The sequence below is a fragment of the Austrofundulus limnaeus genome, unplaced genomic scaffold, assembly GCF_001266775.1.
Source record: "Austrofundulus limnaeus strain Quisiro unplaced genomic scaffold, Austrofundulus_limnaeus-1.0 Scaffold59, whole genome shotgun sequence".
Classification (NCBI taxonomy): Eukaryota; Metazoa; Chordata; class Actinopteri; order Cyprinodontiformes; family Rivulidae; genus Austrofundulus; species Austrofundulus limnaeus.
This window is the reverse complement of record NW_013952461.1, coordinates 1,758,037-1,778,897: the sequence shown is the minus strand read 5'-3', so window position 1 is coordinate 1,778,897 and position 20,861 is coordinate 1,758,037. Positions and strand designations below refer to the sequence as shown.

Sequence of the window (20,861 nt, the reverse complement as noted above, 5' to 3'; positions counted from 1 at the left end):
GTTATTAAAAACTCTAAAATATTCAGTAAAAGCAGCCAAACAAGGCATCTGCCCATCTTAGATTCAGTGAAATGAAGCAGCAAGCATTTTGTTTGCAATATTAGTCCCTTAAAAATGAGCAGTAGCATGGATTTACTTGGATTTTCTCACTGCCTAAATCTTTTTTTTTTTGGTCCCCCTCTCTCATGGAAGAGAAGGAGAAACAGAGGACCAGTTGATAAAAAAAAAAAAGAAAATCTCCTGGCCAAACTAAAACCCTCATCACAGGGGGGTGGAGTGAAWAAAGCCTCCTGAATTTTCCCTCAGGTCTTTGTGAACATGGCGCTTCTCTGTTCGCCTCATGCTGCTCCAACATCCGACACCGCTTACAGACCAAAGGGACTGGCACGTATTACAAGCATTTTGGTGGATCTCAATAAAAAAAGATTAGTAATGGAAATCAAAGGATGCTGCTTATGCAGATAATAAGTCATGTTGATGCAGTTTAACAGGCAAAAGTAGCAGTAATGAACATCTGCTCAGACACTAATTTGTATTCCTTCAGCTTAACTACATGTCTTCCAACAGCAGTCAAGGCAGCCGTCAATCATCCTGATTAAGTCTGGCTTTTACTTTAACATAAAGTTGCCTCAGTGCACATCGTGTATGTTGAGTGCTTACATTTTGCTCTGTTTTTCTCATTTCCTCCTAAACCACAAGCAAACCATCCTCCATTCCTGTTTGCACAATACACAGTGCCGTGAAAGGCTTAAGGGAGGTGTGTTTGTTTTGTTTCTCTTTGTGTCTTGTTCCAGCATGGAGGACAGACGTCCAGTGATCGGCGAGGCTCTTCCTCGCTCGCACTGTTAGTCAATTAGAGCTGTCATTAAAGACAGCGGTGGCRAGGGAAATAAAAGCATTGCTGTGGATTTGTCWGTGCTACGCTGATTTCCATCCTTAAATCCTCTCCAGATGAAGAGACGGCAATAATTGGGATTCTGACAGTGTGTTATGGGGACTCATTTCCTGCTTTCACTCCCTTCCCCCCGCTTTTCCATGCAATCATGTCCATCTAATCATGTCTGCACAGCACCTATTTTTGCACTCGATCCCCTTAACTCCCTTTATCTACAGCCATGTTTGGTTGAAGAATTACTGAAGCCCTTTCCTTTTAATCTAATTGCTCTGGTTCAACAAGAGTAGCCTTACTTCTCTGTACTTATTATCACTAATGCACACTACAACACTGATATTAGAGACCCTATGGTCTTGTTCCAAATTCTGTACACCTTTACCAAAAAGGATGTGTCCATCATGTCACTAACAGAAAAGAAACAAGTGACACATAGTATATTAAAGGGCCAATATTATGTGCTTCTCAGGCATTCATTCAAATACTATACCATAATAAAGTATCTATGTCACCTTTAGTTGTTATTAAAATGCTGTTTTTATGTTTAAATAGAAAATAAATTTATCTTCTCATCACTTCCTCTTCTAAACGCCTTGAAATTGGCCTCTGTCTCTTTAAGAACCACCTTCTGCTTCCGTTTTGCCCATTTCAGTGAGGGGGAGGTGGGGCTGCGATGATGCAGTTTACTTGGCATCTGAAAATACATTTCCTCTAAGGTATTTTTAATCTGAAAAGAGCTTCACTGAGTGAGAACTAATGTTGAGAGCTCAGCAGATACAGTTTAAGTTTCACTTTCACTTTCATCCAAGAGCCTGCAGGAGTCATGGGCGGGGTGTGTGGGGTGGAGAGGTGTGCTCCGTGATGAGGAATTTCGGCTTAAAGACACGTCCCAGAGGTCCACACCTGTCGTTTTGCTCCTCAGCATGGCTGCAGGATTACTCAAATATGCATGAATGAGTCAAAGCAAGGCTTTGGGCATGTTTTTTATGAGAGTATAACATTATAACATGATATAAAACTCAAAAAAGTTGATTTTACATTATATTGCCCCTTTAAATTTGATTTAAATATGGAATCCATCCATCCATCCATTTTCTGTACACGCTTCTTCCTTTTTTTCAGGGTTGCGTGGGTCACTGTTGCCCATATCCAGCAGTCACAGTAAAATAAATATGGAATTTTAATTCTAAAGTTAACAAAACATTTCATAAAAGCAAAAGTATGTGTATGTGATTTGACAATTGTTCTCCTTCTTCTGCAAATATCTAAATAGGTTTTACATTTGAACTTAATTTATGCCATTATTCCAGACACAACTGTATACTCCCACCCTGTAGAAAAGAAAAGAAAAAAAAATACACCAAGCCACAAACTGTGTTTTCAGGATGCTTTTCTTCGCTCCCTAAACACAGCCACCGACACTAACATTCATAAGAAATAAATCAAATTGTTGTTATCGCTTTGACAGATTGTCCCTATCCAAACTTTCACTACTCAATAACATGAGCCACAGTCAAGACCCTTTAACTTCACAATAGCATGGGGTTAGATGATCAGATTACACCGAAAGACACACATGGGCATTGTTAAGGGAGTTTGCGATTCCTCTCATGAACATGGCTCTCATTGTGCCCCACTAAAGAAAATACTTTTCACTATGGAAAGAATGGTAAGGGCAAACAGGACCCGATGTGTCTCTGCGGTGTACCATCTCCTCAAGGCTCTGAGGGGAAATTAGATCTCTCTTTCTAAGACCATCTCTGCTAAAAGGCCCTTGTAAGGTTCCTTGCATTCATAGGGCTTCTTAGAGACGAAACTTAATCTCACTTGTAAGACAACTGCAGCGAAAAAGAGCTCAGCAATTTAATGTAAGCACCCCTTTCTGCTGTCAATATTTTGACAGATTTCATGACAGCGTAATTATTTGCAAGGATCCCTGCCAAGGGTTTAATTGTTACATGCGTAATTACACGTTTAGTTGAGGAGACACTGGAACCGAGCTTTGGTTTTATTATTACCGTTACAGCACAAATAGTGCCGTGCATCTTGACTGGTTCATGTGGCATTATGGCATCATAATTCAGCTTTGAAAGAGGATATCGCACAATCTCTTTGGTGGCACCTCTCATAAATCAGTTCATTACCCCATAATATCGGCAGACAAAGCACATCTTTCACAGATCAATTCATTATGCWGCCTCTTGCAGCTGAAAGGCAGCGGTTGACCACAGCTTCAAGTGCTGATATCAACTTTCAGTGTTTAGAAAGATGACTGAAAAGTGGGTGAATTGTGCCTTCCATCAAAAAGGGGATTTTCAACAAAGGGGAAACCACCAGAGTAATATCAGTTTTAACTCTACTGATTTTTATATCCTTTGTACAGTATAAAACCCACTACAAGTAGTTTATTCTGAGTTTAATAACTATTGTATATAATAAATAAATTAGAGGTGAACATTAGAAAAACTAGCAAAGTGAAATAATATTGATTGCTCATTCGTCATTTTCTTTTCTGTYATCACTATCATCTAAASCAGGYGTGGTTTACAAGGACAGTGAGATTCCGTTGAATTGGCCAAAAATAAAAACTAAATGCCTGCAAAACATGATGTGAGGTACTTGAAATACAATGGTCTAAAGTTTCAATATTCAGTGTGATGAGGTAGTACTGAGGTTTAAAATAGTGTGTTCAGATGGTTTTGTGTTTGTCAAAATTTCTATGGTAAAACAAATATGTTGCTTTTAATATTGAAGTTGTGCCAGTGAAGAAGAAAATGTAATAAAAAAACATATTATTTAATTTATTTTAGTTAAACACTCCTGTGAAAAAGATTTTTTCTCTATCATTTTAGCTTTAAAAAAAAAAGAAAACATGACTAAGGATTCACTTGAGTTYTTAGGTCAAAATGTGGATTTATAGGTGGCTGCCAGAGCACCAGCCTGCATTTCTTATGGTGAGCCTTGTCCCTCTCCTCATTAGTAGTCATTGAACATACCCGGCAGTGTTTGTCAGGCAGCACCCATCCCATTTTCCCTCCAAACATACAGACACTGGGAGATGTGCTGTAATTACAGGCGATCATTTGAGAGGCAGCAAAAAACTGAACCAAAATGCAGGTGGGTGGTTTGTGGTACTGGGCTGGATCAGCATGACTCCAGTCTGCAGGCTGTACGCTGTCATGCTGCTTCAAGTGATCAAGACCTCCAACCACAAGGACCAAATACCATCTGCTGAGAGCTGATGGGGCATGCTGCAGGTAAATGTTGGGAGCGCCGATGTTTTGTAGAGCCTAATTAATTTTCCTGCGAGGAATTCAAATTGCCAATTTTGAAAAACGTTTTCTTTGTTTTGCTGGACAAGAGGTCTCGTGCCAAAAGATAGTTACAATCTGCMTTTTAAAGGAATAAAATTCATATTTCTGTTTTATGACTGAATTTGATTCAGTTTGTACAGAAAGGATGGTTTTTGCAGGGGGGAAATAAATAAATCACTTAACTGTCAAAAACTTAGAAATAGAAAAATAAACCTGAACATTTATGTGCTACAAAATGAAACATATGTTCAATCAATGCTTCTTTTCAATAAATACAGAGGACTGTATATTAATTCTAGAGAGGTAATATGTATTTTTTTTCCTGGACAAGTAGTAGTTTAAGATTTTGCCACATTGAAAAGAAATGTAGCTCAGAAACCTGCACTACAGTTATATGTTTTTCAACAGCATTTGTGTATTTTTAGACAAACAGAAGTGGGAATTACCAACACGCCACAGTTCACAGTAACAATACTGGAAAAAGCAAAGAATGAGATTACGAAGTGAAAATGTGATGACAGCTTAAGTTAAATATTCCAGGCACAGGATTTACACCTTCCACCATTTTTTCATCCCTGACCTTATATTACAACTAAATGAGGCTGAATAGATTCTTGGAACAACTTGGTGGGGAATTTGAACTTACCTAAAATAACCACGTGCTGAATCCTTTAGTGGTTTGATCTTTTATAATCAGAGAACAGACTGATTCACTGACAGTATGATAAAAAACATAATAACACCACACATACCTCGACAAACGGTTCCATTTTCCACAGCCTCGTTCCCGGCTTTGCACATGCAGCGTCCGATGGGCACCATCCATTCTCCGTCTCCATTGCAGTAAAGCTTTATAGGCACGTCCACCTCCTCTGCGTTGGGGATGCAAACACCCCTTGCAGAGACCAGCGAGGTGCTCTCCGCTCCTGACAGCGTCTCCTGGAACAATGCCCCGTTAGTGATGATTCGAGAACACTTCCGGTAGAAGACTCGAACTGCAATGAGAGACATGCAGCCGCCGTAGTCCTGGAAGGCCAGGTAGAAGCCATTTCTCGACACGGGACCGAAGCTTCGCACTTCAGTGTTGATCTTCATCACTCTGCCCCCAAGGTCCACCTGGGAGAAGCTCTCATCTGCTGCAATGGTGTCAACCTTAATCCATGGGTTTTCCATCCATGGTGGAGATGTTCTGGTGGCTGTGTCAGAATCTGATTCATAGTAATAAAGGTTAAAAGTTTCTTTACAGGAGCCTGGAACGTTGGGGATGCTACTGCAGTCCCTGACGGAGAATTTCATCTCCACGTGGATCCTCTGTGCGCCACGTCGTCGGATGTATTTTGTCCGTACCCAGTTGTTCTGATTGCTGTCAAAAACATTACACACCTGGTACGTCCTGATGGTGTTCATGTTTTCATCATAACCGCTCACCTCCTCCCACTGTTGAAGGACACAAAAAATGAGACAAGTTAATATCATTTCCACGTGAGTACCTTCTACAAAAGATTTTGACTTTCACACAAAACTTATGGAAAAATAAACTAACACATAATGATTGAGGCATTAAGCTACTTTGATTAATTTAATTTTGTGTAACTGAGGTGTAAAGCAGGAAATGGGCTGCATGTTTCCTACTAAGTAAACTTTTGGTGAAACAACTTTTTAAAGAATATTTCAAGTAAGTTTTCACAGGCACTTATTATAATGTTGAAAATCCATCAGAGATCAACTCAGCAACATTTTTAAACCAATTACCTGTTGTTAAAAACGTATTATCTTTAATAAGGCACYATAAAGATGCATTCCGTATTTTTTTAACAAATGGGACATAGCCTTTCCTGCATGTCCTCCGATTTCTCAGGCCTACACTTATTTCATTATAACCTTACTTTAAACTTCACTAAATATGTATTTATAATATATTTATATATTAAGCCAGCTGTAATTATTAGGAAAATGTGACAAATTTCCCACCGCCTAAGTTAAAGTAACAATCTTATTAAACGAGTAATCATATAAAAATATAATCAAGGGACACATTTGACTGTAGATCTTTGTGCACGATGTTCTACTTCAAAGTCCACATACTGCATGCCAATTATTACTCACTTTGACTATAAAATCAAGATGAAACCTCTGGTTTGCCAGCTCCTTGGCCATGGATCAAACCAGATTTACACACAATTCTATCCAACAAGTACTGCAGGTCATGACCTCTACCTCAGCATTTCAGTCACAAAGACAAAAAGAAAAAAAAAGTTAGTTCTCCGCCCTCTTGAACAACTTTGCATCTGGTGCAAACTCTACTGCCTCCCTCCTTCACTCTTCACTTCACAGCTGATGTAATTTCTCAAATTAGTGCCCTCTTAGTGAGGATTTTGACAGATTTGGACGGGTTGGGAGAAGAAAGTCACCTCTCTCACTGCAAACACGCATTCTGTCAAACGCTCTGACTAATTAGCACAGCTTTAGTTCTTAAATCCCATGTCCCAATTAACCACTGCAAGTGTGACGCTTGGTTTGACCTGAACTATTACAAAGTGTGAACATACACAAGAAGGTCAGATGTGTAGCCAAAAAAAAAATCTAAATAACAGGAGAAAAAAGAAAATGCTGATCAAAAGAATAAGCTATACTGATTTTTTATTGACAATTCACATCATTTAGTTTATATTGGAGATCTGAAAAGGACGGCAATTTTTTAAAAAGTTTGATTGGCAAGATCATCACTCTAAATGTTCCTTCATTGGCTTTAAAAAGAGCAAGCACTTATTAGGTAAGACTGCATGAGTTGTTCACAGGTTTCGAATGGTAGGATTTGTGGATAAATCTGTCTTTTGCCCAGCACTGACAGACATCATCATCCCAGGTCATGAGCAACCATTGACCTTCCCACTTGTTGAGGAGCAGCGGGGAAGCTGTGGGCCAATTAAACAAGAGCGGACAGCCTGTTCTGCTGGGTGCAGAGCGCTGAACAATCAGAGTTTAATAAAATGAATGTGGAGACAGGTGGGGGTTGCTGCTAATGAGGGATGCAGACAGGGGAAACTCCAGGGGAAAAAAGTGTTGGCAGCAATGTGGGGGAAAGAAGGGGGTGAGCTGGACAAAAAAAAAGACCCCAAACAAAATGTGTTTTGATGAAGGGCCCCTTTTTGTCCTGTCATGGCCTTTTTGCCCTCCTTTCATCACAACTAGTAGAGGGAAGCAAATGGGGCATAATAAGAGCCTAACGATCAAGCACAGAGTGTGAAATTAGAAGAAACGTCTTCATTTTCACAGCTTTTTCCCCTGACTCTTATCAAAAGTGCCCTAAAAGGGCGGTCGTGTTTTAAGTGCAGCAGGTGGAGGTAACACYGGTGGTAAATGTCAAGAGAGATCAATTGGAGGGAATGACATTCCTTCTGAGCAAAACGAACACAAACRCATCAGATTATTGTGCTGAGATCCTGTTTTCCATTGGGCAAAAGGGTTATTTCTCACTGCGGAAGTCTAMAGCTAAAGGATTATAGACACAGAGTGTTTGACTTAAAATATAAAATTCTTGAGACCAGAATCATCAGATGTTTCCTAATGACCAAATATTATTCATAAAACCTCTGAAACTTTAAAATATTTGGGGTAAATWACAATCTACTTTGAGATTATCAACAAAGATATGTGTTTTCATGGTACACAGGCTTCCTTCCACAATGAAACACACTCTTATGATGAAAACCCAATGGTGTGAAACTGAATGCTCGACTGCCTCCAAACAAAACAACACTGTTTTATGTTTTAATTGCTCTCATTGGGGTCCTGAAACTAACATTCCAGAATTGTGTGGTTAACACAAATGGTTCTTAATGTTTGATGGATGGATGGTTGTTGAGTTTAACGTGTTCCACATAAACTAAAATTAATTCGAGACAACTTTGTGTGATATTTATCAAGTCTAGAATTTAAAATAAAATAGTATCAAAACAACATTATTAAGCGTATTTTCTAGACTACAAGCCAGACTTGTTTCACATGCTTTGAATACCRCAGCTTAAACAATGATCTGAATAACTGATGAATTTTTACCACATATGGGACACATGTGCTGTTTTTGTGCACCATGCAAATTAGGGCTGGGCAATATGGCCTAAAATCAATATCACAATATCCTGACCAGTTCACCTCGATGACGATAAATGCACGATAACTCTTACCACACACAAGTACACGGTATAGTATAGTCATAACACTATACACTGTGTCCATGTTCTTAGTCAAAGTACACAGTTTAGATTTTGAAAAGCTTTTCTGTAGTTTATATTTGTCATTTTAGTGTTTTTAATATATTTAATAAAACATTTTTGGCAAGAATTGAGTCAGATATAGTTATACAAATATTTAACCATCTCCATAACTTTTCAGTGCAAACAAACACATTATGTATGTACTATAACTTTATATTTAAAAATATTTACCAAATGTGTTTTTTTGTACTGCACAAAATAACTTAACTACCTTTTTTATTTGTTAGACTGACTGCTCTCTCTATTAAAATAACTATTTCTTTCAAAAAGATTATATGTAATCATTTAATACTATTTATTCTTCATATTCGATCATTTATTGAATCACAGATCAGTTCAGTCACAGTATGGTTTTAAATATAAGCAAGCTAGTATAATGTGAAGAATGACATTTGTAGATATGATACACTACATAGAAGGTTTTTTCTTTTTCTTTGTTTGTGGGGGGTAACGCTAAGCGGAGACTCATCTTTTCTATAATWTGGGACAAACAAATGTTCATCTGTTAGAGTTAATATTGTTTTGTTAGAAGAGATGAAACAGCAGCTCTCACGGAACAACTCAGCCTCTGCGYACCTTGGCGTGCTCTTGTAACAGCGCTGCCGAGGAGGGGAGTTAGGTCACACGAGCAAAGTTGGACATATCTGATCGATAACGATGTTCTGAACACATAAACTTATAGTGTGTTCGATTTTAGATACCAACATATCGGGTAGCTCAGGAGCGAAGTGTGGAGGACGAGGTTTGCTCACTCAGGAAAGGAGCTGCAGGCTGTCCGGTGTTTATCCTGACTTCTGCACCAAAATCAAGACCCGTCCTGCTCTGCTCTGATTGGATAAAGTTGTGGAGTTTGTTTGATTTTTTTCAAAGCAGCGTCTGTTTAAACCTGTATCAGACAGGGCAGCTTTAACAAGATCGCAACAAAAAACAAGCAGGTTTCTCTTTTCCTCTTTTTTTAAATACCGAAAATACCGACATGGGTAAAATGATGTCGGTTTTTGTCATAAATGTCGGTATCGGTTATTTTTCAGTTTATCGCCCAGGCCTAATGCAAATCATGCTCTTGTGGCATTGTGCGTTGGCATTGTGCGTTGGTCAGGACCTGACAGGTGTGCGGTGCCATGTTGCTGTTTTTAAGTGCCACGTGCATTGTGTGGCCTGTATTTGTGTGGGTCAGGTGCATTGTGCTGCTTTTGTGCACCACACGCATTATGCGCATTGGGGTTGTGGTCATGTGTGATGATGGATACCCTCCAATAAAATCCTGCAGGCGCAGGATTTCTGTGTAAATATCTCATCTTACAATGTGGACACCTGAGGCTATATTCAGTATGTATAATTTATTTCTTCATTTAGTAGGTGTAGTTTATGTCCGGATGTGCTCAACAGCGCAGAAATGACGATACATAAAACTAAAAATCATTGAATTTATAGTTGAATCAACTTATTTTTGAAAGTTCAGCTTCAAGAAACCTTAACCATTTGGACTATAAACTACATTAACAACTTACAGGTCAACTGATGTGTTTAAGAGTCATTGTACTCAGAAGRAGCATTACAAAGCAAATACTCTGCAGAGAAAAATAATCTGGTGATCATATTGATTGTGCAACAAAAAATAGGACTTAGTATAATATGCAGACTGCTGCTTTTACCCACTGAAGTTACATGATATTTTACACTTCAGTGATCCTAAGAATAAGGTTCTGGATCAATATCACTTGTTCCACTCCAGGAGAAAGTTCAAATGACCTGCGATCCATAAGTGTCAATGACAAAAGGCTTCTGTTTTATCTGTAAAGCCAAATGGATTGCACTGACAGAGCTGGTTTACAGACTGGAGTTTCAGCTACAGCTAATACATTTCAACAGACAGCTGTTTTTTTTTTTTTCATTCACAAGATGAAACATTTCTGTAAATGCTTCAATTGTTTTTAGGCTTCATATCAAGTAATTACCACAACTCCAGATTAAGTAAATGCAAAAACAGAAATAAATGTACTTTTTATAAGCAGCATACTTCATTGCGATCGTCAAAACAATAACAAAGATCAGCATCTGTCTTGCATTATATTCATGGTAGAATAAAAAATTTGTACCTGCAGAATGTAAATGGTGTTGCAGGACGCTGAATAAAAAACAATGGCCGTTTTGACACATTTGTACATATTTGTTGAGATATGTCTTGGAAAAATTAAGATGTTTTCATCTCAACCCGCCTTCACTAACGCAATGCACTGTATGTGGGAGTTAATCAAGCCTTCTTTTCATGTTAAATAACTACATAAACAATAAACTGAAATCAATACCCATAATGCATTTCTCCATCCCCGTGAATCTACATGATTTTTTGGTGATTTTAAGAGATACTGCTTCTGTCACTTTATGAAAGTGAAGTTTCATAAAGAAGAAGAAACTTGACACCACAGCAAACAGTTGGTTCAGCTTTCTTAGGAAAACAGTTTCATTACTCAAGCACTGGAATGCACACACTGTCAGAACACTCAAACATTCAGGATTTTCTATTTTTTTTTTCTTTTTCCCCCCACACAACTTTGACCATGTATTTATCACATCTTGTCATTGAAATGTTTGAACTAACCTGAACTACTCTCACGATACCGAGCAACATCACACATCACCACTCTATCACTGGCAAGAGTAAATAAATAATTCACGCAAAAGCAGAGAGAGAGAAACCCAACGGAAAACTCCTGGGGCACAGTCACCCTATTTGCAGTTGTGGGAAATCTGTCAGAGCAAGAGTGCCTTCCCTAGAGGGACAGTGGACAAATGACACCCACTGTCTGCATTCAATTACTACAAGAGGCCATGGAAGCCAAATCCTGAAGGAGAGTGGGCCTCACGGAGAAGAGAAACTCATCCACTCCAAGCCTTAAGTAGAACTGTCTGCTGTAGTCAGYCTCAACTGTCCACTTCTAATGTACAACATGTGAAACACGAAAAACAATTCCATCTTTTACCTCCATCCACCAACTTACATGTGGATTATGTTTGCGAAAATTTGTGACTCATTCTAAAAATCTAATTTCACAGACTTTAATTGTGAATCACAGCRAATTAGGGGGTCTCTTTAAACTCCAGTGATCCATCATTCAACTAATTTGTAAAGGGAGTAAAAAAGGTAAATTAAAAAGTATGTCTTATTGGCTTGCTTTAATTATCCACATTTTTGGGGAAAAACAACCACAATCATATTTCTGGAAATACAATCTGCAGTTGTTTTGGTTAAAACAAAATAAATTTCGTTTGAACCAGCCTTTTTTTGCAGCATGCATTGAGCACTGCTTTCTTGTTGTGTGGCATGTCCCTAAGTGACACTAGATTTACTGCATCCTGATACCACATTATAACACACCCATAACGATAACCTGACCCACACACACACACACCAACTTATTATGCTCTCTGTCAATGAAAGAGACCTAGTTTTTTTTTTCTTCCACAGTAGTTGTGTGTGCTCCTTTGGGCCATAAGTCTATTTCTAAATAGCTGCAGTTGTCAGCTGAAAGAAAAACATTGACCACTTARCCCTGCACTGGAAGTCAGCTATATATCAGTTCACATGGTCATATAGCAGATATTCAGTCAGTTTATACTCAGTGGATTTCCTAAAGTTGATAATTGCTGTAAGTCCAGTTCAGTTCATTTATATGACACCAACTGACAACAAAAATCATGAAACTACTATGGTAAAAGTAAACAACAAGCCTAATTAAAAATCAGTTATATAYTTCTATTATAATCTAATCAGATTTAGAAAATGACACTTTGTGACATAAAAGGAAATAACTCAACAGTTATAAATATGCTCATTAGAAAACTACTGTCAAACAAAGAGATGCTCRATTTAAGTCTTGACGCAATTTAAATAGATGCAAGGGAAATAGTTCACCCAGTGCTCACATTATTCACACACAGTCACACGGGCTTAGCATATTTTGCACCAGAACGTCGTGAAAGTTGTTCCGTTTATTTGGAATATAAAGTCAGATATTTTATTGCTGAGGCGCTAATAAAACCGCCACATGTTTTTAGCCTGCCTCGAATGGCCAATCAAGAAACTGCAGTTGTTGGCRTGTGGGCTAGCAGAAGCAGGTTTCACACGGTCGCATGCAGGCACTACTTAACCAAATYAGGAGAGGGTTTTAAAAAATGTTTTGCACAGGCTTGAGTATGAAATAAAGATCACTTAAAAAAACGCTTTAAGACCATTTTTATTTGAAGGAATTTCTTATATTGATTTGAAAAGTGCTTGTTGCACCCCAGATATAAGAGTAAAGTACAAAAAAACTGCTCATAAAAGTTCAGATTTTATATTTTGCCATTTCTAGCTCACATTTCAATTAAATTCATATTCAATTCAAATTCAAATTCAAAAATACTTTATTGATCCCAGAGGGAAATTAGGTGTTGTTTTAATGTCATTTGTGTTGTGCTGTATTGCATGCCATGTTAGCATTTAGTGAAAGCCACATGCTGGTTTGGCGCTCAGCTGGAAGTTACTGATCCACCAGCTAAGCTCGTGAAGCCGTGCGTTGCCGTACGAGTGTAAGACAATAGCTTCTGTAAAGCATCTCTTGCTGTTATATTGAGAGGGAGAGCAAGCCCCGGTTCTACACCTGTTGCCGTGGGCCATAAGGGACGAGCTATCGCCATCACTCTCATTTTTCACTCACCACTGGACCCAGGTTTTGACAAGCATGACCATATGATTATAGAACTTTAGTGCCCACGCTGATAAGGCCAACTTATACGTGACTAAATGCAGGAGCTTAGGGACTTTTCATTGTGCTCAAGGAGTGGTATGAATTTATCAGAGCTGCATGTGGACACTCRGGCTTTTAAGATTTTGATTCTAATTCCACATAAATTTTACTAAAGTGGAAAAAAATCTGCTGTAAAAAAAAGACTGTTGGGATTTTCTTTAATCTGCTGAAGTGTTTGTGTGAAGTTTCCACTTCATATTACGTTCATGTAAAATGTTGAGCAAATGCTTTGTTAAATGTGACTGATAAAAGGAGGATTTAATGTAAACAATTTCTGCAACTGTGCCTTAGCAGATTGAAATCAAAACTGGACAAAGTAAAYGAAAACTTTGTGCTTTGGTTTTGGATTGTAGAAATTAGCAGAAAGTGCATTCTGGTATAAAGAAATGAATTCTAGAAAAAAAAAACAATTAAACATCTTTGAAGTTATCAGATGGGAGCAGCTTTCTCYGCTTTTTCTTGGTGCATGAAGACGAAGCAAAACTGAGTGCAATTCAAGCCATCTTTAGCACAAACCACAGAAGAATAAATAATTGAATAAACTGGCAGTGGTTTTTAAAATACACTGGCAAATAAGTGCACAACAGTTGTTTTTTTCCTCCGTGTTGAATTGCTTCTAAAAAGCCTAAATCTTGTGGTGGAGTAAAAAGCAAAGGAGACCGAGACACTGGTTTTGGCTGCTTTAAATGAGCCTGGCTTGCATGTGCCTGTGAGGAACCACTGTCCTGGCAAACCACTTGGAAATACTGGGTATCAAACGGCAACAGGCCATCGTAACACATTACTTCCAGTGTGGCACAAGAACAAACATACTGAGCTCATTATTCTTTACTCGGAATGTGTTAGCCTTGAACTCAAACCACCTAACATTTTCATTTTTTAAGGACGAAACAAACAGTTTCTTGCAAGTTTTTCTCTAAAAATTACAAGGAGTTTTGTTTTGGTTTTTTTTTTTTTTTTACATTAATTTTGCAGAATTTGTACAAAAAACAGAGAAAAAAAGCTCTATTTAAATTGTTCGTTTGACTACAGTGTCTGTGTTTTCTTTCATCGTTTTTTAAATGTCTTCCTCCTTTTGGTTTTTRGGCAGACATGATCCAGCTCGTAGCGGGAGGCATGCTGGCTCACTGATTGATCTTTTGACCTTAAAGTGAGAAASCAAAACACTGACTAACAACAGGAATAACATTCATGGAGGTCTAGGCACATTTACACATTAACTGCACTTATACCATTAACAAAGGGTGGCACCCTGCACCGTGTTTTTCAAAAGGAGCAATAATATCGTGCAAACATACAATTTCTTATAAAGCAGCACAAATGGCACTTAAATACTTATAACATGGCGAGAATAACCATATCACATACACTGTTGTCACTCGACCCAGACACCGGTTGGACCGTCCAGCCGAGYTCCGCCGTAGCTGTGGTGGAGTCCATAAGTGTCTCTGTGGAGAAACAAAAACAAGAAGTTGAGTCAGACAATCTGCTGCTGTTCTTGAAAGAACGAAAACTGTGATGTATTTTGAAAAACAGAATTTAAAGTTAAAGCCACTTCAGAAAATTAAAAAAATATTTAAAGTGGGAAAATTTGACCAAATGTTATATTTTATTAGTATTTTAAGATTAACATGGTGCAGTTTTGTGCTACAGATTTAAAGGGGAAATATCATGTAAAATCAACCTTTTTGAGTTTTATATCATGTTATAATATTATACTCTCATAAAAAAAACATGCCCAAAGCCTTGCTTTAACTCATTTGTGCATGTTTGAGAAACCTTGCAGCGTTTTTAGGAAGCCATGCTGAGGAGCAAAACGACAGGTGGGGACCAGAAACGCCACTGGGACGTGTCTTTAAGCCGAACTTCCTCATGGCAGAGCGCCCGCCCCCTCCTCCCCACACACCTCGCCCATGACTCCTGCAGGCTCTCGGGTGAAAGTGAAACTTAAACTGTCTGCTGAGCTCTCAACGTTAGTTCTCACTCAGTGAAGCTCTTTTCAGATTAAAAATACCTTTGAGGAAATGTATTTTCAGATGCMAAGTAAACTGCATCATGGCAGCCCCCCCTCTCCCCCCAACCCCTGAAATGGGCAAGACAGAAGCGAAGGGGGTTCTTAAAGAGACAGGCCAATTTCAAGGCATTTAGAAGAGGAAGTGATGAGAAGATGTGTTTATTTTCTATTTAAACATAAAAACAGCATTTAATAACAGCTAAAGGTGACATACTTTATTATGGTATAGTATTTAAATGTATGTCTGAGAAACACATAATATTGGCCCTTTAACAAAACTAACAGTTACAATTGTGCTTTTCATTCTCTTTTTATCTAACTTTTTCATAAAAGCTCTGGGACACTCATGAGGTTAGGTGCTTATGTCTTTGAGGAAAACAGTTTTATGGAAATATAAGCTTCAATGGTAAAGGGAACACTGTTTATGACATAGATTAGCTGGTGGAAAGAAATACTTCCTGTACTTGGGTTAAAAAAAGCGCCTCGTCAGTTATGAGGGTATTGAYGGCATAAATCCCTCCACGCTTGGGCTGTATGTCTATCATATTCCTACTTCTTAGGTGCATCTTCCTTGCCACTTATCTCTCTGTACCCATGCCCCCATGTCTGTTTTCCCAGTCTAAACATGGTCTCCGCTCTGCTGTTCTCCATATGCTACGGAGAGCAGGTCTAATGAATTTCGCTAACTGATTTGGTCTGTGTCAGTCTTGCACTCCAGGGTTGAACTGCCGCAGATGGAGAGACCATTCATCAGCTTGAAGGCGTCAGCTGCAACTTCAAAATGTTGCAGAGGGATTTAGACCCCCCCCCCTCCCACTGACAAACACAGCTACTAATCTTAACATAAGTCACCATCAGCGACTCAGAAACAGGTCTGCTGGCTAGACAACTGCATGCCGTGACTCGTCACCGGTACGTGCAAGGGTTGACTGAACTGGAGATAATGCAAAGACTTAGGTGGAAGCAGAACTTTGAAGAAAAAAAATCTAAGTTAACAAAGTCTAATGAAAAGTAAAAGTTATTTAAATAGGTAATGGCTCAAATAAGTGACAAGAGCTGTCATGATTAATGGGTTTTTGTTTGCCCTCCAAGTGTTCAGCTCTGTACAAGCTTGCACGATGTTTAGGAGATTTCCACTTGTTTAATAACCTTGGCTTCCCTTTGATTTAAACTCTGAATGAAAACTCAGCTTTTAATTAGCAGGCTCCACATGCATTGGTGTATTTCAGACCTTTTTTTTTTTTTTTGCTGACTTTCAGAATCTCACCACTACTCAAAGGACATAATACTAGATTTCACATTCTATTCAGTTATCACAAAGCCCAAATCTTATAATTAGGCAGATGAGACTGCAATTGAGCAGCTATTGATAAGCTTCTGTGTGACTCAGAGTCGAGCAGTCTACATGGGTGTTAGGCAGTGAAATGGTAATTATCCCCCATAATGATAACGATAATTAGTGGGGGAGTAAAGTGAGAATAATGAACCCCCTCTGCGGCAGTTTAGAGAGTGTTGTGGGGGGAACAGGGAGCAAATTTCTGCAGGAATGTTAACGCTGACTGAATGACACGTCATCCTCTCCACCAACCCCGTCTGTATTTCCACACATTCCCTTTGTTTCTGTTTCTAATCTGATTCACTCGCTCTTCTGTTGCTCCTCAGTGACGCTCCCTTCACACGGATTCTGTCCTCCTCCTTTTACTTGTCTTACAGACCTCCGCTCCCTTCCTTGCCCTTTTGTTGTTTTTGTTCATGCGCTGTCTCTCTTCTGCTATCAGTGACCCACATGYGAGACAAGTAGTACCTCACTGTGAAAGACTGATCACTTTTCCTCCTCCTGCTGTCTACACTTGAGTCTCGGCAGCCACACAGATTTATTACCTCCCACGAGGCCGAGCAGCACATAGCACACCACTGTCATCTGCAGCCTCACTTTCAGTCGGAACACCCAGCCATGGCAGAGTGTCCAGCAAAGACAYGCTGGGATGAAGACCTGACAGACAGTACAGGTTCTCATGGAGATGTAAGATAATAAATTTAGTTGTTTTCTTTTGTGGCCTTTACATGTGATTGTTTTAATCTTGCGCCCTAAAAATCAAGTTACCATTTGTTTTACAGGAAACCAGCTCCRGGAATACACATGATCTCCAAAAGAAAAAGGCCACATTGTGGTAAACAATCTTACGTTGAAGTCCTTTAATATGTTGGTAACATGAATGCTTTACAGACCTCACACAATCTCCATGAAGGATTTAATTAAAAACAACAAAAGATTTATGCAAAGTAATGCTCTGCAAACACATTAACTCAAGAATACCAGGTGCAGCCTGACTCAACTGAACCAAATAAAGCGTATCAATCTAAGTATTTCCATTTGAAACGGGTGTTTCCTGAAGGCCTTTATAGCCTTTGCTGTACATGTAAGTAGAACCTTTCCTTTTTCTTGAGAGCTTTTTGTAACTTCAAGAGCACTCAAAGGGAGACTCAGTATATTAAACTGATTAAGTTCTTGGACTGAGGGCTTGTTTTTTATATATTTTTTAAAGCTAAAGAACTTACATCTATTTTGCATTTTTTGGCCATGAGTCTACTTGTAAGTTTAAAAATCTTATGAATAAAGTACTGCAGAAATAAAATTTAGGAATAGTGGTAAAGAAACATTAAAAATATCTTGTTCTTTCCCATTTTATTCATTGTTAAATAAAAAAAATCATTAATGTGCACTGTCCTGATTAAATAAATAAAAGACTTTAGGCTAAATTTATGAAAAGCTATTTACCATGTACGCCTGTTTGTTTCCCAACAGAAATAGCTAAAGTCATTGAAAAYAGCTCAACAATGGTGAAGTCCGTGGAAGAAAATTTCGGGATTGAGACGTTTGACAATTATAATGTACTGTTACATTTTAACYATCTGATTTCTTTAGTAAAGTATGGAGATAAAAGTGTTTTGTTTACACTGCCTATCAATATATCTGGACAACGAAGAGTAAAGTCTTTCATACTGTACAATTTGACGTAGTTTTGAATTACCTTTTTTTTATTGAACACTTCTCTCATACATGAACAACATGGCCTTTCGAAATACACTCCACACAATTAAACACTATGAGCCACACTTTTTCACCCAGTTGATTAAAAAAACTGTCTCAGTGCAAATTTTATTGTCTGATAATGGACCGTTTGTCGTGTAATGAATTTGTTCAGCAGAATGTTTATTTTAGAAGGACACATCCAGTGCTAAAACATCTGGTGACAAATCGCAGCTTCTCACATTTCCACCTACAGCATTAACTGTCTTTGCATTATTTGTGTGACAGTTAAGTGATGCATAAAAGTGTTTTATCTTGTTGGAGCTCATGGGAAAGTGGTCTCCATGTTGGCAGTCATACAGAAGCAATCCTTCACTGACTACAAAGCAATATTTTCAAATAAATATGAAAGTGCATATTAACAATACAACAGTGAATAAATATTTTTCGACTTGACAGCCTCAACTGTAGAAGAACTTATGAATATGCAATGTGCCCTAGAAGTCTTAGAAAAGCCTACTAGGAGCAGAGTGTTTCCTCCAACACTTCCTGGGACTAAAGTAGAGAGTTTAGAGCTGATCTTAGAGAGAGCTCTCAAGTAAGAGGCTGTTTAAAGTGACAGGCGATGAGAGGAGAAAAGGGGGCCGCGGTACTATAACAACTCTCTTCTTCTCTAAGAGGGGTCAACGCTGCATCTCGGCTTTCTAAAGAAAGCAGCTGCATTTTCAATGAGGAACACAGAGAGGACATGTTCACAGAAAAGCCATTTTGGTGCAAACAACTAGTGCAAGTAAGAAAATAAACAGCAAATACCGACAAACAAGACTTCTGACCCAAATTTATTTGTTAGTCATTGTGTTTAGCTCCATCAGGGTCGGTTATTTTATCCTGTTATTTATGTTGTTTTGCAGAATGTTTACTCTGTGTAAAATCTGTTCACTTTCTCTCAACAGAGGTCTGTTTCCTTGCATTTGCGTTATTTCTTCTTCCGGCAAACCCTGTTTTTTCAACATTTGCAGCTGGTTTACGGTGGTGACGGACAATTTATGGTTTGGYCAAAGGCCATAAATCCCAGTTTGACAGCTGAATGACAAATTAAGTGGGGTAGATAGACAGGTTCCAGCAGTCTGGGTGATGGATGCCTGCTCTGTCATGATAAATATCTGTACAATACCTGTGTACCTTTTCCCTGGACTGGCAACCCTACTGTATGTGCCAGAATAGAAGGCTGCTGGACCTCCTTTTGTTTTATCAAAGATGTTTCTTTCATCAGAAAGGCTTTTTCAATTTCTGTTTGGGAGATTCAGACTCAAAAATTGTAGTTGGGCCTCCGATGACCTTTTCAGTGTCATATATTCAAGCCAGAAACTCTTAATCAAGTATCAGATAGTGTTGAGAGTTGTGACCTTTTTTCTTTTTTTTAAATGCAAAAATTAACAATTCTGAATCGATAAAAAATAACAAAATTTGATGATTATTTAATATCAATAACATCTGTGAGCTGAAGTGAACACAACTGGGAAAAGATGGCTGATTGAGAAAAATATGTAGTTTTGATTTGACCTCCATTTACAAAAACTGTGTAATTTTGCCATTTTCCACTTAACACCCATGCTCTCATCTTGTCTTGCCTCCAAGAGCTGAAACTCCGCCCCCCTGCTGCAGCCTCTCTGTGTGTGAGATGAGCAGCGGGGACAGGGACAGCAATAAGGACAGGGACAAACACAGAACTCTGTTGAATTCAGAAATGATACTTTAACACCAGTTACTAGGTTTATAACAAAACAGTCGATGTCCAAACAGTGCGTGTGATTTGGTAGAACAATGTTTCTTTTTGGAAGTGCCATTATTATTTTAGATAATAGCTTACATTAGAATAAATACAGTCAAAGTTCACAACAAAGGTGTAAAAAATGTAGGGATGCATGATATATCGGTATTGATATCGGTATCGGCCGATATTAGTCATTTTTTAGAATATCGGTATCGGTCCAATATGTAAAACTGGGCCGATATTACTGTCCGATATTGATTTCCCACTTTTTAGTTTTAGTTTCTGTTTTGGAAGGGGAGATGGTTGGTTGAGTGGTATCTGTTTGATCATTATAGTGATATTGATGCTGCGCAGCCAGGAATAACTGAAGTAGGGAGCCATGTCAGAGGTCTGGTTGTTTATTTACAATATCAAAAAAGACCCAAGTGTGTTTGTGCATATATGTACAATACAATTTGTGTGTTTGTGTAATATCAGTAAATATCGGTTATCGGCCATAACAGCAATAATTACATCGGATATCGATATCGGCTAAAATTTTCATATCGGTGCATCCCTAAAAAAAGCTTTTATATTGCAATGTGAAGCACATTTGTTGTTTGTTTTGGGTATGGGAGTTTATATGCTCAGAATTTTGTTTAAAATGTGATTCTGGATGCACTTGGATGCATCGATAATTGTTTTAGAGCTGCATCACAACCTCTGATTCTAAATTGCATTAAAGTATAAAAGGTGCCTTAAGATTCCCACGCTGGTATCAGAACAGAAA

The 20,861-nt window shown here is 38.4% G+C and overlaps 1 protein-coding gene across 4 annotated transcripts in view; it reads right to left on the bottom strand.

The window, feature by feature from the left end:
- ephb2b (eph receptor B2b) overlaps window positions 1-20,861 on the bottom strand; it is a 124,680-nt gene that overhangs the window by 63,623 nt on the left and 40,196 nt on the right. For all 4 annotated transcript variants that reach the window (XM_014009597.1, XM_014009599.1, XM_014009598.1 and 1 more), the window contains exons 2-3: window positions 14,642-14,721; window positions 4,959-5,643 (exon numbers count right to left, since the gene is read on the bottom strand). In XM_014009597.1, the coding sequence (XP_013865051.1) occupies window positions 4,959-5,643; window positions 14,642-14,721 (765 nt within the window). The remainder of the gene's footprint in view (window positions 1-4,958; window positions 5,644-14,641; window positions 14,722-20,861) is intronic.